This window comes from Glandiceps talaboti, chromosome 8, assembly GCF_964340395.1.
Source record: "Glandiceps talaboti chromosome 8, keGlaTala1.1, whole genome shotgun sequence".
In the NCBI taxonomy this organism is placed as follows: Eukaryota; Metazoa; Hemichordata; class Enteropneusta; family Spengelidae; genus Glandiceps; species Glandiceps talaboti.
Window position 1 is genome coordinate 14,919,137 of NC_135556.1, and position 21,589 is coordinate 14,940,725.

General features: G+C 36.8%; 3 protein-coding genes across 4 annotated transcripts; all 3 read right to left on the minus strand.

The window, feature by feature from the left end:
- Positions 1-4,707: 4,707 nt before the first annotated feature.
- Positions 4,708-7,185, minus strand: LOC144439241 (uncharacterized). Its single transcript, XM_078128515.1, has 5 exons — positions 6,286-7,185; positions 5,758-5,917; positions 5,415-5,648; positions 5,181-5,282; positions 4,708-4,721 (listed from the first exon to the last, which is right to left on the minus strand). Exons 1-5 carry the CDS (start codon positions 7,183-7,185, stop codon positions 4,708-4,710), a joined length of 1,410 nt encoding a protein of 469 aa, XP_077984641.1.
- A 2,085-nt stretch (positions 7,186-9,270) lies between these two features.
- LOC144439066 (uncharacterized) lies at positions 9,271-11,590 on the minus strand. Of its 2 annotated transcripts, none has more exons than XM_078128316.1 (2): positions 11,437-11,590; positions 9,271-10,931 (listed from the first exon to the last, which is right to left on the minus strand). In XM_078128316.1, the coding sequence occupies exon 2, from the start codon at positions 10,816-10,818 to the stop codon at positions 10,093-10,095; it is 726 nt and encodes a 241-aa protein (XP_077984442.1). In that variant the 5' UTR covers positions 10,819-10,931; positions 11,437-11,590; the 3' UTR covers positions 9,271-10,092. The 2 variants fall into 2 exon arrangements, with proteins under 2 accessions (XP_077984442.1, XP_077984443.1); XM_078128317.1 differs by having other exon boundaries at positions 11,417-11,590.
- A 1,457-nt stretch (positions 11,591-13,047) lies between these two features.
- On the minus strand, positions 13,048-21,327 carry LOC144438851 (uncharacterized). Its single transcript, XM_078128040.1, has 7 exons — positions 21,131-21,327; positions 17,996-18,870; positions 17,323-17,482; positions 16,442-16,669; positions 16,019-16,120; positions 15,679-15,867; positions 13,048-14,946 (listed from the first exon to the last, which is right to left on the minus strand). Exons 2-7 carry the CDS (start codon positions 18,806-18,808, stop codon positions 14,696-14,698), a joined length of 1,743 nt encoding a protein of 580 aa, XP_077984166.1. The 5' UTR covers positions 18,809-18,870; positions 21,131-21,327; the 3' UTR covers positions 13,048-14,695.
- Positions 21,328-21,589: the final 262 nt, after the last annotated feature.

The window sequence follows — 21,589 nt, forward strand, 5'->3', positions numbered from 1 at the left end:
TATTTCTTTTGTTGACACTTTACTTTTTATTGCCATGCATTTACTATAGCAAAAATTCTTCTTTTTCTCAATTTGACAACATTTTGTAGAAATATTTGCATCCAGGGGTACAAACAGATCTATTGAAAGGAAAGCCGATTTGGTAGGGTGAGAACTGAAATGGCTCACCCCCCCCCCCCGTAAAAGAATTTGGATTTTTTATCCTGCATTGAACTATTGATCTTGCCCCTAACTCATGCTACTTGTCTGAGAGTGTACTCTATCTCAGACTGCCTACATCTCACAATTAAACTTACCTTATTAGCATCATTTGCCGCCAGATGTATGATACCGTCCACAATTTCTATAGCAGTAAATGTGTAATCCCCAACTTCACACATATGATGACTATAGCTGTTCTTTAATGCCGAGTCTAAGGTATCGATAAAAAATTGGATTTCTTCTCCGGCACTTATTCGATCGTTTTCGTCTTCGTTTACGATGTAAACAAGGGTAAACAGCGAATTTGACTTGATGCTGGTGTTCTTGCAGTTGACTAGGTACTTGTGTAATAGTTCCACTGCATTCGCCTCGCGAAAATACGGCTTGTTATCTGGCCAGTTTTTGATACAGTTGTGCATGCACATGATGGAACTCCTTAACATGCCGTAGATGGCGTCCTGTTCCATCTGTGTACTTTGTGCGCTTATTTTGTCTGGTTGGAGTCGTGGATTTTCCAGGTCTGTGAGCAATCTCTTTATGATACCTGCTTGTCCCACAGCACAAGAAAGTCGCTTTGACTGGTCACATATGCCACCGATCATGGTTTTACATCCTTCAAAAAGAGCGAACACATAGATGACACTCTCTTCGTGGTTGTCCAGTCCCTTATCTATAGGTTCCCGGACCTTGTCCCATAACAATGCGAACACTTTCGGAAAACCAATCTCTGTCAGATACTTAGCATATATCTTCATTTTTGGCATATTTTCATAGGATGAAAAGTCTCCAAGAACGCTATCAACCTCGAGAAGCGTGTCTAAGGCAGTCTGCGTTTTAAGTTCTTCGATTGTAGCATTCTTCAAGAATTCAGTAACTTTAAGGAGTTTTTGTTTTCCTTGTTGTATTTCGCCCGTTTCCTCAGTGTCATTCTCGTCGTCGAATTTAGCCAATTTTTGAGCGTCAATCACACCGTGTAGATCAGCCTGACTCCGATCGTATTCAGTTTCATCAATCTCTTTCTCCTCTTTGTCTTTGTTTTTCTTGGCTCCTTTGCTTGGTGCAGACCCCATTGTCAAATATTAGTGCTGGTTTCAGTATATGTTATGAGCAGGCTAATGTAAAACTGAGTTGGTGGGAAAAAAATGATAGTATATTTTTTGCAGTAAATCAACGAATTTTTCAAGAAATTATTCAAAGCTTCAGTTTGTTCGACAATGCAAAATTAGTATGGTAGTTTATCACTGAGCCAGTGTGATAGTGTCATGGCAACAACAAGTTAAATATAATGACTACAGAATAATGTAAAATTTTGTTTACAAATATTTCTCTAAATGCAGTAAATACAAGATCTTCGAAGACAATGTGCATATTAAAGTAGTTCATTTGCACATGTTTTTGTCATATATAGAGATTTGTCGGTGGACGTTGAGGGCGGCTGGCGTTATTCCAGAAAGCCGGGCAAGAGTGAGCAAAGCTAAATAAATTAGAAAGGTCAGCACTGACTTTTGATATATTTTTAGACAATAATAATAATAATAATAATAATAATAATAATAATAATAATAATAATAATAATAATATTGATTTCTTATATAGCGCGTTACGTAATTGCATAAAAAATCTCAATGCGCTTCACATGATAAAAAAATGCATTAAATGATTGGAGAAAGACAAGATGACGAAATTGTCGAAATAGTAAATATTCAAATATTGGTCCGTGACATATACGCTTAAGTAACTCGCGCTGACACTTAACTTCAAGATTTAGTTACAGCCACCCGTGACCTAGATAAGGTCATGTTTTAATAAAACAAAGAATGAACACATTATTAGTTGTTGTTTTTTTATGCCTGTATGGTATATAAGTAGACGGTGTAAGAAACTGGCGGCATCTTAAAATTATTACTGTGTTGGACCAATATGGAAGTATTTGCCGTCTGCAAAATTACCACTACTATGGCGTATAAGTGTATGTACGTACCAATCCGAGTACACACAGGGTACAAGTGTTATCCACAAACTTAAATCTAGGACTAAGTAGTTACATGGTAACACGAGGACCGTTGCAGAAACTGTCCACACGACCTAATTTATAGTTTTATTGTTTTAATATGCTTGTATGGATGTGGTATCCATAATTTAGGCAAACCTGTAGAGTAAAATAAAGACTACGTCTTACCTTTCAAGCATGGCAGCCTTCGTCACGTCATTTCACCGTGGTCGACCTTGTTTCATACCCACCCTATACAATAGTATACCACTTATGACCCGTTGCCATGAGCACATACCAACATTAGGGGGCGGCCATATTTAAATATAAAGGGAGAGAACACAAAGAGCATTTGTACCGATATACCCGTCTTTAAAGACAACTGAACCAATATAAAAATCTCTGATGCTCTCACAAATTGATAATGGCAAATGCTGGATACTTGAAGGCCCTTGAAATGCCATTCTTTTACTTGTCTGTCAAATTCCCTTGGTAGCAAGTCTTTAGTATTGGTCGTTTGTATGCAGTGAACATTCATGAAAATAGCTGTCTTGATTCACCAATAAGTCTATGTAAGCAAAGGATATATAGTGCCGATTGTGTTAAGATGTTTTCCAATCATTTAACATGTACTGTTCAGTTTTACCATCGGTTATGTACTGTGAGACGATGTCTACTTTTATCCACTGTACCATTCTTTTGTGTAGTATTATGAGGACGATATTCATTGGAGTTTGTGAACCCATATACGTAACGTCTGAGAATGATATTCATTGAAAAGTGGGACATTGTGAAAGTTCGTCACCATAATGTGGCAAAACCGTAATCTGGTTACATTTGTATGAAGTGTGTTTCAGTATGCTTATGTGAAGCATAGTTCTTGACTAAAATGAAAATTGATAAACATGTACGTCTGATATTTTCAAAAGAACCACAAAGCATTCTTGCCATGACAAAGTACGACATAATAGTCATAAGTAGACAACAACACACACTTTAATTTTTTCTTTCTTTATTTGACAAGAATGTAAAAGATTGCACTGCATATTTGTATTCACTCTAGGGAGTTATGGTCTATGTAAGGTTAGGGATAGCTATTGGACAGGGCTCCCTAGTATAAAGCTGGTTTGTATCAGTCATCACAAATGACCGTGTTCTACAATTCTCCAATTTTACATTTCTTGTTTTACTCAAGCAGTTACTGTATTTCATTAAAGACTGTTTAAATGCAGAATCTGATATCAAAGTTATATTTTTGGCGACCTTGTACTCAGATCCGACCTAAAATCAAACATCTTCAAGTTCATCGTCCATGTGTCTGGTGAAAGACTAAGATCTCAAATCAGTAAAACAATCACGAAAAAGATGATTGTTAACGTTTCAGGTAATGTAATCTTGCTGAAAATAATGACGGTTTGTAAGAACTTCTTTGGTGATACAAAAAAAAAACGATTTGTGCTTTTGAAACCACGTCAACACATATTCACTGAAAACACTTCGACTGTTGATCAGCAGAAACTCTCAACTCTATCCAAAATTGTCCGTGTTTTCTTTGGTCAAATACGAGAGTTCATGTAAATGACAAATCAGTGTCAGGTGGATAAATTATAATTCCTCTAACGCTTCTTTGAATGAGACTATATCATAAAGATCTTTAAAACCAAGCTTATTTTGTATCGAGTCATAAAAGAATTCTGGGGCTTCGAGAGAGATTTTCCGAAGTGTCAGAAGTTTTCGACCAGTGTATCTTTTAAATTTCGGCGCCAGGTGCCCAAGTTCATTCTCCTTCAACCAAATGATGACGTCGTCATTAGTCCATGATGCTACAGATCCCTTTTGAGTCGACACAGATGACGGAAGCGCCCCGGATGGAGGAGCTGTCTCCTGAATCTCTGTAAATAGAATGAATGACTCGCTGTTAGTACTCATAAATAATTATATAACGTGCAATGAAAACAACCCATCAAGAATACATCCACTCTTTTGACCGTATTACTGTCTTTCATTATATTACGTATATTGTATTCCATAGTCGGAATAACAATTGTTCAATTTTCAGTAATCATGCACCCACATATTATTTTTTCGCCATTTAAGACCTGTCTATGTATAAATGAGAAAGAGAAATCATCATAGTTTGGTACATGTCTAAATTCCGTGTCCGTAACTTACCCTGTTTCCTCACTATGGGCACACTCAGTTTTCCACGATCACCAAGTCCTTGCACTAATCCTGGAAAGTTCTTCTCCAAACCTTCATCTGTGCTGAAATCGTAATATATCTTTGTGCCTACCAGTATTCCAAGCCAGCCATCGGGGTTATAGTTTGGTTGTACTCGTATAGGGATGTGTGGTTTGGATAACTTGTACGTGTATTCTGCTTCTAAATATGACAGACGGGTAAAAATGTGAAGGCTTTTACATATTCAGAAGGGAGTGCAAACTTAACTAAATAAAGTACACGTGATGGATATTTAATTGGTCGGTCAAATAACACATGACGGTGTTTTTAATATGTTAAATATATTTTCCTACTGAACGAATATAAATTTCAAGTTACGTGCCTTGTGCTTGTGAATGAATGAATGAATGAATGAATGAATGAATGAATGAATGAATGAATGAATGAATGAATGAATGAATGAATGAATGAATGAATGGATGGATGAATTGTGGGATAGTGGGACAGGTGGATGGGTAGGTAGGTGGGTGGATGGATGGATGGATGGCTGCATGGATGGATGGATGGATGGATGGATGGCTGCATGGATGGATGGATGGATGGATGGATGGATGGATGGCTGCATGGATGGATGGATGGATGGATGGATGGCTGCATGGATGGATGCATGGATGCATGGATGGATGGATGGATGGATGGATGGATGGATGGCTGCATGGATGGATGGCTGCATGCATGGATGGATGGATGGATGGATGTGTAGGTGGATAGACAATTTCCAATCTATCGTAAAGGTCCTTTAACTTACCTGATCTACACGGATTACTGTATTTATATTTCTCGGACATGCAAATGAGTACTACGTCAGCATTTTGTACAGCGTCAGCCATAGCTTCCAAAGTAGAACCACCTGTAAGACAGTAGATACCACAAATACATATTTACCAAACAATTAAACACTAATTATTTGTGAAGCAATGCAATGATGATGTGTACAGATAAATTCTACTGTCAACTGCATTATATCTTAAATGCTCTTTACCCATTTTCTCTATATCCATCCAGACATTGTATCCCGCTGATTTCAGCCTCTCTTTCACCTTGATCATACGTTTCTGGACGTCCCAGTTATAACTGATCATCACGTGACCACGGGAACTCAGTGATTTTGGTGACCTTTCTTTTTCTCCTTCAAGTTGCCCTTTAAGCTCCCACAATGCTCCATCACATGCTTTGCTCAGTCCAGGATCTGATGACCCGTGAAGTGTTTCAAGTGCTAAAACAAAAAACCAACAAATTTTGGGTCATTAAAAAATCACTTTTTTGACGAACTTTTTTGACTATAAAGAAGGGAAATAACGAGACACAAAAGAAGAGCGGCAAACCTTTATAGCAGCCTTCTTCATTGAGTATTTTATTCTTGTTGTCTTTATGAAATGCTAATGTCCACAGGGTTGTAGCGGCCAGGCGTTGCTCCTCCAAAGTACAATTCGGTTGCAACAACTTCACCAGATGTGGCAAGACGCCAAGCTCGACGAACTTTACCTGAAGAAAAAATATCAAAAAGACACAGGACGTGTATATACATTGTATGATGATAACCTGATGTAGTGTTTGTAGGCTAACAAACTGACAATTGAGGTGAGAATAGTAATAGAATCCAAGTATTTTTCTTTTTATTATTATTATTATTATCAAGTATTTTTCAGTAATACTTTTAAAAGTGTCACTTTTATATCTGTAGGAGGTAATATTTCATTCTGCTGGGAACGGTTTTTTTTTTACAACTGTTGCCTTTAACACGAAACGCCTATTGCAGTTCTCTGGATATGGATCTGTTCATCAAAATCAACTAAATGTGTGTTTCACTTATTTCAAACTAAAAATGGTGGTTTTCAATGTCGAATACATACCTTATTCGAGTCGTTGACGGCTAATTTTGTCATCCCAGACACCAACTCGGTTGAGTGAAACGAATGTTCTTTTTCTCTGTGATCTTTAGTTTCAAGTGCTGATTTCAACAATTTGATTAAAAACTCTATATTTTCGTCGCCAGTGTTAATCCTGTGGTTTTCATCTTCGTTCACTATGTACGACAAAGTCAAGAGAGCGTAAGCTCGATAAAGTACCGATTCCATACCCAAATAATGCTGCAAGAGTTCAACTGCTCCAGCGTCACGAAAATATCCCCGGTTATCGATGTAGAGTCTAATGACGTTGTGAAGGGTTGCTAGTAAACTCTCCAGATAAAGATCTTTATATTCATCTCGCTTCTTCGCAACTGCATACTCTTTCAGATTTCGCAAGTCGCCAACGATGAGCTCAATTATTCCCGCCTGTCCAACATTTCTGCACATTATTGGTGAGGAATCACACGTATTCCATAAAACTGCTGTTGCTAGGTAACATCCCATCAGTCCCAGTACATCTTTCTCATTCTTCCACGTTAGGATATCAAAGTTGTGGCACTGGTGGAAAATTTTAGTATACAAAGCCGGAATCCCGTGTTCTGCAAGGTAGTTTGAAAACTGGAGAAATTTTTCCAAATCACCAGTAGGACTGTAAAAACTATCCGTTAAACGCGCGAGTTTTTGGTCTAATAATTCCTGATTAGCATAATCTTCTTGTTCGCGTAGATACTTCAACAGTTCATCAATTCTTGGTAGTTTATCTTCAATTAAACTATAGTCAATTTTCTCTACTAAGGGTGTACATTCTCCAGCCTTCTGAGAATCTGTCGCGGACTCAAGCGTACCTGGAGCAGAACTTGTTGCAGCTACAACTGACTTCGAAGAACTTGGAGCACAACCCATTGTTGGGTATTTGATTTATGAAAATTGACGATTTAAAATGACATATTTCACGTTAAAATCATCAAAAAGCATCGACAGAAAGAGGCTGGTTTCTAGAATAAATAGAAGACAAAAAAGTCAATGTCAAACATGCTCTAGTGAGTTTAGCCTTTACATGATGCCATATACTGTGCTCTGTGTACTGTGTTTGTTCATAGACATAGCACTGTCTATATTGTTTTCCAATCAAGCCACTGTCTATATGACATATATTCCTTTCACCTAAATGAATTCAGTTCGAGTCTGTTTCACCTTGCACTGTCTATTTTCCCAATCAAGCTACTGTCTATAGGACGCACGCCTCTGGTTTTCCCCTCAGTGAATTGAGTTCGAGTCTCTATGATATAGTATAGGTATGAGACCTGCCACTAGTCTAGGGTTTAGTTCACACCAAACATTTTTTCTAATACAAAATAACCATCCGTATCAATTCCAATAAACACATTTGATCATTGTTGTGATTGATGGTAGCAGGCAACACAGATAAGAGTAACATGTTTGCTATGGTTTGGTAGATTCTATCGCCAATAGAAATTTGATGCAATATAATTGTCACTTAACTCACCCTGGTATAATGGTCGCTAACGATGACCGTAAAGTTTCACGTGGTGTTGTCGAAGGCATTGGTTTAATCACAGTCTCTCAGTCACTGGAGTTGGAAAACGGCTTTTTTAATATTCTCGAGACCCCAATGTGTTGAAACTGGACTTGTGGACGGAAGGTCACTGATATCAGTGAGATCAATATAATATACGCTATTATACAGAACTACCAGATAAAAACAGCTGTGACAGTAGTTGCCATGTACACAACAAACCTGTCCGTCGCCATGTTCCAGCGTTTGTCCCCACTTCACTAACCTTTATTTGTTTGGTCTTTGTTTTCAAACAATAGAGAAAGAGAAACTTAGCTAGGTTGTTCGTTTGCGTCTATTGAAATTGGCATGGATCCATGTATGTTCAACCATAAAGCGTGGAAGCCTATGGGGCAACAGTAGATTACATCATGACAAGACTGCAGGCACGTTACTATTCCGTGTTCTGAATGACAATAATACACCAGTCCAGTACCTCTTGCACTTTGGAATGAAATATACCCCCCCCCCCTTCAAATAGCTTCAAATAGGGTCCTTTTATTGACGGGTGACCCTTGACACAGTCCGGGTTTTGGCATGGATATCAAAAACCATTGCCTCGGTTAGGTTTCCCTCAAAACTAACATGTGCGTTATCAACAGATAACAATATCGGTATTATTGAACTTGATTCTCGAAAACTATATCCTCTTTTTCCTTTTTTTATTTGAATTTACTATAGAATTCGTAATAAAAATCGTTCTCGTATTGAATGAATGAATGAATGAATGAATGAATGGATGAATGAATGAATGAATGAATGAATGAATGAAATTTATTTCACTAGAAAAATAAGCCACACTTTCAAAGAAGAGCATGCATATGATACAAATATACAAAATGAGTACAAAAGAAACACACAATTGTTATCTGATGTAGACCATGGAAAAGTCTTGTCCATGGCCCGTACATTTTTCTATATTTCTCATTTTGTGTACTCCTGAAGAAGGATATTTTCTTGGTCGACGAATTTTGCGAAATTTCATATCGGGAGCAACAAACAATAAAAACCCATCTCCTACTGTAGTGAAATTTAAATGAGACAAGTTTGTATTCCAAACACAGTAGATAATACTCACTAACAATTGTGCATTTCATAAATTAGAACGTCCGATAAAAAGATTACTTTTGGTAAATATCGATTCAGTTGTATTTTAAAGTTTTATGGCTATAACCAACACCTTGGTTTCACCATCACAATTGATTTACTCGTCAACTTATCTAATGTACCATGACAATGGCAATGACATTTGTCATTATATACCACAAAGCTAAAGTAACGATTCTAGCGATACCATAAAGAACATACCAATGTTAACAAGACTTACGTGATCACTTTCACAATGCAACACTCACTATATACACTATACCAATCATTAATTTCCCACACATTGACAGTGTTCGACATCACGGTTGTATCATTTATTCAGTGCCACTGACACCAAGCCGATAACACTTCACTAGATCACTGCATGACTAATACTACGTCAATGACAGACGCTGTCACTCATCAATGAAAATATCACCACATGACTTGTATCACGTCACTGATAACCTGTATTACTAATAGTGTCTCAATGACAATCACTACATGACTTATAGTACGTCCCTGAAACATCTATAGCTAGTATTATATCAATGGAAGTCATTAAATGACTTGTATGACGTCACTAACAGCTTTTATCATTAACAGTATATCAATGGAAATTACCACGTGATTTATAGTCTGTCACTGGCAGCCTCTATGAGTAAATAGTATATCATTACATGACTTAAACAACGTCAATGACAGCTTCTATCACTAATAGTAATCTGTGTCAGTCACTGGTTTGGTCGATGAGCGATATTATCATTACACCACTTATATTCTAGGTCATGTGCCATGTGTACTATGGCAACACTTATATCACGTTTTTGTCAAAAGGCGGGAAAAAATATTGGGTTTTTTCCGATAACATGGCATCAGAAAATAGGGTAGGTAAGCAGGGATTTTATTTTACTTTATTTTTTTTAAAATTGTTTACATTTTTGAAAAAAAAATATTGCTAGGACCCAAGACCAAGCGAAATCTCGGTCAGAATACGTTCTGTGATATTTTGATGAAATATGTACAGGTATCACTAGGGAAAAAACATGAAGGTCAAGAAGACCTTTTTGTTTTAAATGTTTTAAAATGATTAAGGTTGGTGGCTTAAACTAGGGTCGGTCTCGGCTTTTAGTGGTCTGAGGCTGTGTTTAATAGTCGTCTGCGTCTGGGGGTAGGTCGGGTAATCGGCAACACACACAGTTTGAATATTTCGCTATGTATGACAAAATCAAGAGAGCGTAGCTTCGATATACTACCGACTTCATCTGCAAGTATTGCTCCAGGAGTTTAACTGCTCCAGCGTTACGAAAATATCTACGGTTACCGTTGTAGAGTTTAATAATGTTATGAAGGGTCGCCAGCAACATCTCCAGATAAAGATCTTTATATTCATCTCGTTCCGTCGCATTTGCGTACTCTTTCAGTTCTCGCAACTCCCCTAACATGAGTTTAATTATTCCCGCCTTCCCAACGTCTCTGCACATTCTTACTGAGGAATCACAAGTATTGTACAGAACCTCTGTTGCCATGTAACACCCTATCAGCCCAAATTTATCTTTCTCGTTCTTCAAACCCAGGATATCGAAGTTGTGACACTGGTGAAAAATTTTAGTATACAAAGCCGGATAACCATTTTCCGCCAGGTAGTTTGAAAACTGGAGAAATTCTTCCGAATCACCAGAACTAGAAGGAGTATATAAGCCATCGATTAAAAGACCAAGTTTTTCGTTCAAGAATTCCCGATCAGCATAATCTTCTTGTTCGCGTAGATTCTGCAAAAGTTTATCAATTCTTGGTAGGTCATCTTCTATTAAACTATAGTCAATCTCCTTTTCCAGGGGTGTTATTGAAGAACTTGGAGCACAGCCCATCATTGAATATGACTATTGATTAATACTTGGTGGTGTGAGATTTATGACAATTGGTGATTTATAATTACATATACCATGTTGAAATCATCAAAGCATCGACAGAAAGAGGCTGGTTTCTAGAATGAATAGAAAACAAATTTAAAAATAGTCAAAGTTGAACACGTTCTAGTGAGTTTGGCCTTTACATCATATTAAATACTATGCTCTGTGTACTGCGTTTGTTCATAGACATGGCACTGTCTATGGTACGTTTGTTCCAATCAAGCCACAGTCTATAGGACGTACAACTATGATTCGCCCCCCTCCCTCCAGTGAATTGGGTTCATGTCTGCGTGATATAATATAGGTATGAGACCCTGCACTTTCTAGGGTTTAGTTCACATCAAACATTGTTTTTCTAATACAAAATAATCACCCATATGAATTCGAGGTTTAAACACACTGGTCAATATTGTGATTCGTGATAGCATTCACAAATATAAGAGTAACGTGTTTACTATGATTCGGTAGATTTTATCGCAAGTACAACTATATGTTGAATTGAATGCGATATAATTATGTCACTTATAGAGGGCATATGAGGGTCTGTGATTAAACTCGCCTAATACAATGGTCGCTTACCGGTCACTGTGAGGTTTCACACGGTCTTATAGACGGCATCGATGTCCTCACTGGAGTTGGAAGACGCTGGTTTAATATTCTCGAGAACCCAATGAGTTGAAATTAAACTTGTCGAAGGAAAAGATGATTGATACCAGTAAGATCAATACAAGCTACGCTACCATACAGAACTACCATTACATATAAACACAGGCATCATAACAGTTGCTATGTACACAAACCTGTCCGTCGCCATGTTCCAGCATGGACTAGTCCCACTTGACTGACCTCCATTGAATAGTGGGTCTTTGTCGTCAAACAACAGAGAAAGAGAAACCCTGTTTGTTCGTCTATTGATATTGGTAGTACAGAGTCTATGTATACATATGTGGAACGATGTACATGTATCTGGAAACTTACAACAAGGCTTTAGGCACGTTACTACTCTGTGACTCGAATTACAATACGCTTTTATACCATTACTATCATTTTGGAACAAAATAGTTTTCCCTTCAACAACATGTTTTCCAACTTTTTGAAAAGTAATGACAGCTTTGTCATCGATGTCAACAGACGGATTGTCAACAGTTAACAACAAATGAAGTGACAGAACTAATTCTCGATAATGATATCCCCTCTTTTCTTAATTACGTAAGAAAAAATATCGTTCTTGTTGCATTTTTACTGAAACTTAAAAGTAAATATATTGTTAAGTATAAAACGAAACAAAGCTGGCAAATTTGTAGATGAATTAGGGGTCACAATTGAAGCGTGTATACCTGAAGCAGATGTCTGGGGCGACGAAAATATTGTGACACATTCTGTCGTCAGGCTTAACAAAAAAAATACTAACATTGTTACATTTTATCACCGATATACAATTATCTTAGAAACATTGTTACATTTTATCAAAGCTATAAAAATATCTTAGAAACATCGTTACATTTTCTTTACGTGGGTGTGATACTATTACTTTAATATCTTAGCAGATTGTTACACTGTAAAGAATTTGTTCTGATATAAGGACAATGTTATCTGTAATGTCTGAATATTCATTAATGTATACGTCACTGTACTGTAATTGATATAGCGACGATCTGCTAGGATAATGGTAACTAAAGCAAATAAAATGTGGGTACTAAGGTAGAAATATTTTGGATTTTTGGTTAGCCAGCCTTCATTTTGTTTAAGGTTTACTGGCCTTAGTTTTGTAAATATTTTGTAAATATGAAAATGCGCATTAGCAATTATATAGAAGTATATTATGGATTTGAGTAAAGTCGTGGTTAAGTATGTACTTAATTAGTTAAGCGCGGACAGTGATCTGAATAAAGACACCCTCAGAGAACAACTTCAAACACACACATAATCACACACACACACACACACACACACACACACACATACACACGTACGTACGTACGTACGTACGTACGTGCATACATACATACATACATATATACACACACATACATACATACGTACATACATACATACACACACATACATACATACATACATACATACATACATACATACATACATACATACATACATACATACATACATACATACACACACATAAATAAATAAACAAACACATTATGCACATCATCAGTTTGAACACTTAATTGTTTATTATCACGTGGTTAAGAGTAGATGTTGTATTTTCCCATCTTTAATTCTAAAGATCATTTTACTCTGCATGGATATATACTATTTATGACTCGTGATGAAGGCTTTGATGGCGAAAATATTCTCCAAAAATGATAACAACCCAATTATGTTCACAATACTTTGGCAAACGGTGACGTCACACGTGCATGCTCTCTTTACTCGTACTCAAGCCCATGCATCTCCTCTACTGTAGTGATATTCTTGAATTGCTTTAGTTTGTATTCCAAACACAGTAGATAAAGCCCACCATCAATTGAGCATTTCATAAATTGGAACGTGCGATAGAAAGATTACTAAAGGTAAATATCAATTCAGTTTTAAGTTTTATGGTAATTACCAGCACCTTGGTTTCACCATCATAATTAATTTACTCCACTACGTAAATGACAAACTCAAATTATATAATGTACATGACAATGACAATGACAATTTCTCACTATACCACAAAGCCAAAGTAATGAGTCTAATGATATTGTACAATGTTAACAAGACTTACATGATCACGTTTACAATACAACACTCACTATATTACTAACACTATACCAATAGCAAGGTTCATTAATTTATCACACCTTGACAGTGTTTGATATGACAGCTATATTATTTATTCAGTATCATTGACACCACGCCTATTACACAATATCACTACATGACTAATACTACGTCAATGACAGATGCTGTCACTTATAGTATATCAATGAAAATATCACTACATGACTTATATCACGTCACTGATAGCCTCTATCACTAACAGTATACTAGTATCAATGAAAATCACTACATAACTTAATTACGTCTCTCTGAATGCCTCTATCACTAATATTATGTCAATGAAAATCACTACATTACTTACATTACGTCACTGACAGCATCTATGTCAATGAAAATCACTACATGACTTAAACTATATCAATGACAACTTCTATCACTAATGGTATGTCAGTGAAAATCACTAGATAATTTAAATTACTCCACTGAAAGTCCTTATCACTAACAGTACGTAAATCAAAATCACTTTGACTTATATCGTGGTCCATGTCTTTACTACGTCGATGACAACCCCTGTCACTAAGAGTATGTCAATGACGGTCACTATCAATGATTACATCGATGGTCGGTATTATCATTACATCATCTACAGTTATTTACCAAGTAGTACGTTAACCCTTACCTTACTAAGTCTCGACAGTATGACAGGTTCTATATTTAACTACATTCGCTATACCACACAAGCTAAAGTTTACATATACGGGTTGCCCTCCATGTACAAGTAAAATGAACTTAGTGTTTGATACTTGTATTTGACATCGTAGTAATGCTGAACCAAATAATCACATTCTGTGAAAGTCGAATAGCACTTCTAAGCTAATCCATGTCTAAAAGTAGGTTCTATAATCTATATTATTGTATATGGTACTATACCAGTTGTTAAATTGGTAGACGAATTCTTAGAATACATGTAATAATGTCAGCTTTTATATAACGCCTTTTCAAAAGCCGCTGTACAATTATTACCTCTGGCACGGACCTGTAATAGCACAACGGTCCTTCATACTTCCCCAATTTCCTCTGTAATCGCATAGGGTTAAGGCGTTCAGTGGTGTTATTCGAATTTACTCATAGCATATGTAAGTGAAACAATATCGTACATGTCATCGAATCCAAGTTGATTCTTGAGAAAGTTATAGAAGAATTCGGGAGCTGTTTCTGAGATCTTCTTAAATGCCAGCAATTTCTTTCCATCGTATCGCTCAAATACGGCAGTAATGTGACCGAGTTCGTTACTTTTCAGCCAAGCAGTGACGTCAGCCTTGTCCCATGATTCCACACACTCTGTAGATGGTTGAGCCTCATCTATTGGAGGTAAAAACATTTGGTTATACACAATTTGTACAATTTTTTTCCTTAAAGTTTGTAAGTTGGTGAATAAATGGTTATTTGGAGGATTTATTCCTTGATCGACCAATCTCCTTTAATAAACTGAACATATGAGGAGTGCTAAGATTTCTGTTAATTAAATTATTGACAACATGTTGTACTTTAGAATGATTCACATACATGTAGCGACCCAGGCTAGAGACGTCATCATCATAATTTTTGCATGCATTCTCTCTGTTGTACCACTGTCACTTGCTGATAGTATATTTAAAAATTACCGTCACCTGTGTCTGCTCCCAAAACGATTTGTGAATATTTGTAAATACCTAATAATGTCATTATTTTGTATCATGATCATCCTTGAATAGAATATTAGCTCATGTGACTGTGTGCTGTACATATATGTTCTGACTCCCCTTGTCCCCACCCCCAGTAAAGAATGTTGAAATTGGAAACAAACAAACAAACAGACAGACAGACAGACAGACAGACAGACAGACAGACAGACAGACAGACAGACAAACAAACAGACAGACAAAACAGACGGACAGACATACAGACCGACAGACAGACAGACAGACATACAGACAGACAGACAGACAGACAGACAGACAGACAGACAGACAGACAGACAGACAGACAGACAGACAGACAGACAGACAGACAGACAGACAGACAGACAGACAGACAAAAATCACCGAATCTTACCAGGCTTCTTTCCTCGATCACCAAGTTCTCCGACTAAGTTCGAGAAATCATCATCGACAAGTTCATCGGAACTAAAATCAAAACAAGATTGTGTTCCAACCACATTGTTCAGCCACCCATCGGGTTTATAGTCAGGTTCTACTCTGATAGGAATGATACTCTTCTGCAATCGATGGGCGTACTCAGCAGCTGAAGAAGAAAGTGTGTTTTATTTACATGAAAATAATCTATAAATAAGGCTCTATAAATCCACCGGGGTGTTATGCTTGTGTCAAGTTTGCGAGCCGACGTCGGTCGTCATGGAAATATAACACTACTCGTTTAGCAACTTTGAACTCACCTGATCTGGAGGCATTACTATGTTTATAGTTTTCTGATATGCAAATTAATACTACGTCAGCAAATCGCACGGCCTCGATCATATCTTCTTGTGTAGATGTCCCTGAAAAAAAAAATCAATTTGTTGAATTTGAAATGAACATAATTATTGTGTTACGTCAACATGCATTGACATACCTGTTGCGTTTTCTCTCATATTTCTTTTTATGTATTCGGATAATGGTTCGAGCTGAATTCAGACCTACTGTCATCATTTCTTTGAAATATAAATAACTTAATATAAATGCACATACATCAGGATTATGCGTTCAGAAATCAGAAATAAATGACTTGATATAAATTCGTCGAAGATCGGTGTTTTGTTTCCAATCCCAGTTTTAAAAAAAAATGTTTATATGACGGTGATTGATCAGTCCATTGTTACCTTCTCGTTTGACATCCATCCATATATTGTACTGTAAAACATCCAACTTATTCTTGACATCAACCATTCTCCTCTGGGCACCAGACTCGTGAATTATCATCACGTGACCCGGTTTGCTTTCATCAGACGTGTCTCCATTCTGTTCTTCTTTATCTTTGAGTTCCCACAATGCACCACTTGATGCCCTGGCCACATCCGGATCAGAACTCTGTTGGTGGCTCTCTAAAGCTGAAAAGATGGTCAGTGTGTTTTACTTGACAATGTATCAAATCATTTTCTCGGTCATTAACAAAAATAATAACGTTAACTTTTGGGGTGTCTTCTGTCCCTTATTGCACTTAAACGAGACGGTTATTTGAAAGTACAAAACATCAGTTTAAGTTTAGCATAATATTAATTAATCACACAGTCATTCAGGAGTGGATTATAATTGGAATAACCGTGGTGGAAAGTACGCGAATCATGAAATACTTACAAGTTGAACGATATCTGTTTTAAACTGACGTCTACATGTTATTTTCAAATACAAAATCTGTTAAAACGATTTTGTGCAGGAAGAGGTTGATCGACTGACAATGGATGAATGTATTCTACGTACTTTGCTTTATTGCAATTTTTCGGATTGTGTTCAATACGTAGAGCAAAATTTGTTGTTGTTCGTATTTTCCAAATTTCAGTAACTTGTCATTATGGTTTCTTTCTGATAGGGTAATAAAATATGTTGGTTTTATTTTCCCATAATTGAATGACATTGTTTTTTTATAATATTTAATTTCGTCACTCTGATAAACGACTTCTGCACACATTCTGCCACACATTCCACTTCTATAATGATATCATATGTATGATAGTGCGTTTGTATAAACTAACGCCTTACTTACACTCAATAAGGTCTTTCTCTTGTTGGATTTTCTCTTTATTAATAGTGTTGAACGAAAGGGTCCAAATAGCCTGGGCAGCCAATTCATGCTCATTGGAAGATCTGTTAGATCCAAGAATCTTCTTGAGAGGTGACAGGATACCTTGTTCTACAAATTGTTCCTGTTATGGATGAAGGGTCGGTTACATGTATACTAAGATATAGAGTTACAGCAACTATTCAGTGCTGTAACGTAAACTAACGTGCTGTAAGTTACAAATTCTAAGACCCTGTGTTAGGGAACGGGCAGCATTTACGGCAGGGCGGGGGAGGGGGTTAAGGAGAAAATATGAGGGGCACGAAAAAATATAGGTCGGAGGGGCAGGGGATTGAAAATTCTGATTGTCTGAAAGGCACTGGAAAGGAGGGGGTCCGTGCTCCTCAGCCCCCACCTATAAATTCTGCTCCTTCCCTTAGTTGGAATTTGAAATGACATACTTGTGTGATTCTTTATATTATGCTCTGGATTCCTTTCTAGTAACCAATGGCCTCCTTGAAAATATATTGTCTATCGATATCGCTCTATTTCTATCTTAATTAAGACAAGTATGTATTGTTCTGCAACATACATTTTAAACTTAGTCTATGGAGTTGGCTTAAGTTGTGTATCGTTTTTAGCCTATCCATGCTCTTACCTTGACAGTATCATACACAGCCCATTGTATGATCCCTGCAAGGATCTCGGGAACGGTAACATGGGATTTTTCCTCGTCGGACTCATTAACATCCACCACCTCTTCAAGAGAAGCTTCCAAGCCTTCCACCATAACTTTGATATTTTCGTTGCCTGCGTTGATATACTCGTTTTGGTCTTGATCCACGATGTAGGCCAACATCAATAATACATTCAGTCGACAGGCTCTAGGTTCAAACCTTGCGTACCGTCTCAGCAGCTCAAACGCATCGGGATCGCGGAAGTGTTTCCTGTTCTCGGGAACTTGACGAATCGCGCGCTGTAGCGTCATGAGAATATTTTCTACGTAGTCGTCAGTTTCATCGTTGGGTTGTTTTTCTCTCTTTACCATGTAATCTCTCAACATTTGAAGAATATCTACCAGGAGCTCAATGATGCCGTCTTCTCCAACTTTTCTGCACATTTTGACCGAAATACGGCAACAGCCTGATAACACCGTGGTGGCTTTGCGGACCAGTTTTAGACCCGTGTTTTCCTCGGTCTGACTCTTCCAATCCAGTACGTCATACGTATCGTATAGTTTACGTGTCATCATCACGTACACCTCTGGGTAATGATCCGCCAGGAAGTTCGCAAACTGGACCTTCTTTTCCACATCCGTCAGCATGCCGCAGAAAATTGTCATATTTTCCAGCTTTTGGGCAATCATTCCGGGTACCGACCCTCCCTCACCTTGATTGAGACGATTAACGAAAGTACTGATGCTGTCCAATTCACCAGAGATTAACTCGAAATTGGTTTCAATTTTCGCCATTTTTTGTTTCTTGTTTGCTTGTCTAGATCCGAATAGTATACAGCCGGACTTGCAGTTATAATCTAAAAAGAGTGAACGTCAATTAATTATGTTTCTAATTGGGAAACTACCTTTTGATATGGAAATAATGTACTTGTTTGTGATAATTGCTTTTTTGGTGGTCTTTTCTTAAAATGGCCATATGGATGAGAAAATTATTTTAATGAGTTTTAATGTGGATATTCAATTGCTACTACATTTTTCTAATTCGAAAAAAAAAACTAATGTGAAATAACATATGCCAAGTTAGAATTGTTAAATTCACTAAAAAAAATAAAAAAATAATGTTAACTAGATAAACAAGTAATCACTATGTCACATCCAGTTTGTGTAACTATGTATCTGTCGCCTCAATTTGTCATCCACTTGATCGACCTTCGACCTTCATTATGAATAAATGTTGAAACCTAAACTTGGACTTTTGACAGCCATCTTTGCACTTCAGAAATGGAATGCTGATATAGAAATCTTTGAAGGGAAAGATGTGAAGGTGTATTCTTAAATGATCACTATATATCATTTCTTATGTATGACAAATTCTTCTCTAAATATAGATGCACTAACAGGCGACAATTTTCTTTTAAAAAAAAAATAAAAAAAAATAACATTACGAAATGATTTAACGCTGTTGCCATGGCAAATTGTCTACTTTTGTAATTATGACGTAATACATTGTTTAGTCATCAATACTATAATCACCAGAGCCATTACCTATAGTAATGATTATTAGAAATACATTTCACTAGTTAAAATTGCAAATGTCCCATTAGGGCTCCGGATGAAAAGAAATAAATTTTCTTGTTTAATTAGTATTTAGAATCTCATCAAGGTCTTAATTATGTAACGGTTAATGATGATGGAAAACGACAGCAAATAAATATATGTCATTATGTCCACCTACAGCGCCGACTCTGTTCCATAAAGAAGCATTATTAACTCCAAACTATTCAGCTCTGCATTCATATCACTATTAAGCTGTTGTACATCATTTTTACAGCCCCCCTCCCCACTTACGTCCATTAATGTATCCGTCCATCCATCTAACTAAAAATACGCACGCACGCACGCACGTACATGCACACTCACACGCACGCACTACATACATACATACATACATACATACATACATACATACATACATACATACATATTACATACATACATACATACATACATACATACATACATACATACGTACATACGTACATACATACATACATTTATTCATATGTTATTCATATTTTCATATGTTATTCATATTTTCATATGACTGATGAGATGGAACACACGCACATTTTATTTGTGATATCGTTGAATATCCCCACATTTCGTATACATGCCTATCTATAGACCATACACATATCAATGACTTGCATAATTAATGGTATCTAGGGGTCCCATCCTTTAACATACGGTAACTGCTGTGCATGATGGAGAACGGCTGGTAACAGTGATATCAAACATATGTTATATTCACTGTCTATTGAACTAGTCTTGAATTTCAGTTTTGATAAACAAATTGCATGTTGCATTCTGCGTTCATGTTGCTTTTGAATAACATTGAAACGAAAATTAAAACTCGGTAATGGTGTCTCATGTACGGGCTTTACGATTACACCATGAGTTGTACGTAATAGTATAACATATAGTGGTATAATGGCCACTGTTTATTACGATATTCTAGGTACCTGGTAGATTTTGACGAAACATAGTGTGCAGAAGTTGACATAGAAAAAAGAAACACATTGAATACAGACACACGTTGTGTCAATTCTACCCTTGTAATTCACACTTGAGAATAATGATATTATCGGGATTAACAACATCTCTCGATGGCCTTGATTCACGATTTGTTTACAAAATGAGCATTACCCTTAGATCTAAAAATAGAACATGTAACACATCAATTCAAAGGTATTATATACCTTTGATAGATTATCGATTTAAAAAAAAAAAGTCTGTTTATGTGGGTATATCAAACAGAGGAAGCAATTGAAACATTTTCGCTCTATTTTCAGTAAGTTCAAAGTGATTTTTTTTAATCTGTAATTTTAATTATTGATGTTCATTCGCGTTTTAAACTTAAATGATTAAATCCACGTTTATAAATACTGAAACCAGAATAGCCGTGAAATGTCGCTAATGTTGTTTACTCGAAACGTTCAATTTGATTTTTTTTAAAAATCAGCTTGCCATAATTGAATGTCGTTTTAACCTGGATTTAAGTGTACAGTTTAATTACATACAGCATATTCAATGATCTAGGATCGAAAGTTGACTTACCTTGACAATGCCTATAGTCTCCTGTTTGATAAAGCTGCTAGCTCTTTCACCGTAGATAGAGTCGATCTGTACCGTGACGAATGTTTTCAGTATGATGGGTCCAGGGTTAGGAATTAATAAGCAGCTTATCGAGGCCAATGGAGGAGGCCATGCACAAAGTATGATTGGTTGGTACGTGATCCCTGGGCACCTACAAGCTAACTGACGTTACATCAATACTGCCTAGGTACGCCAATAATTTTACGTACCTTGGAACGCGATTTAGACGACGACCACACCCATCTACAAGAACACATGGTCGTAAAACGCTCTTGACAAGTAGGATTACACAGAACTGTGTGTTTTTGGTATTACCAAATTGGATGATCTCATATGATGCATCTGTGGATTGTCGTCACAACTTCGATTTCAATGTCTGATCCACGTGCATCTAGAGTCTTGAGTCAAAACTAAACTTCA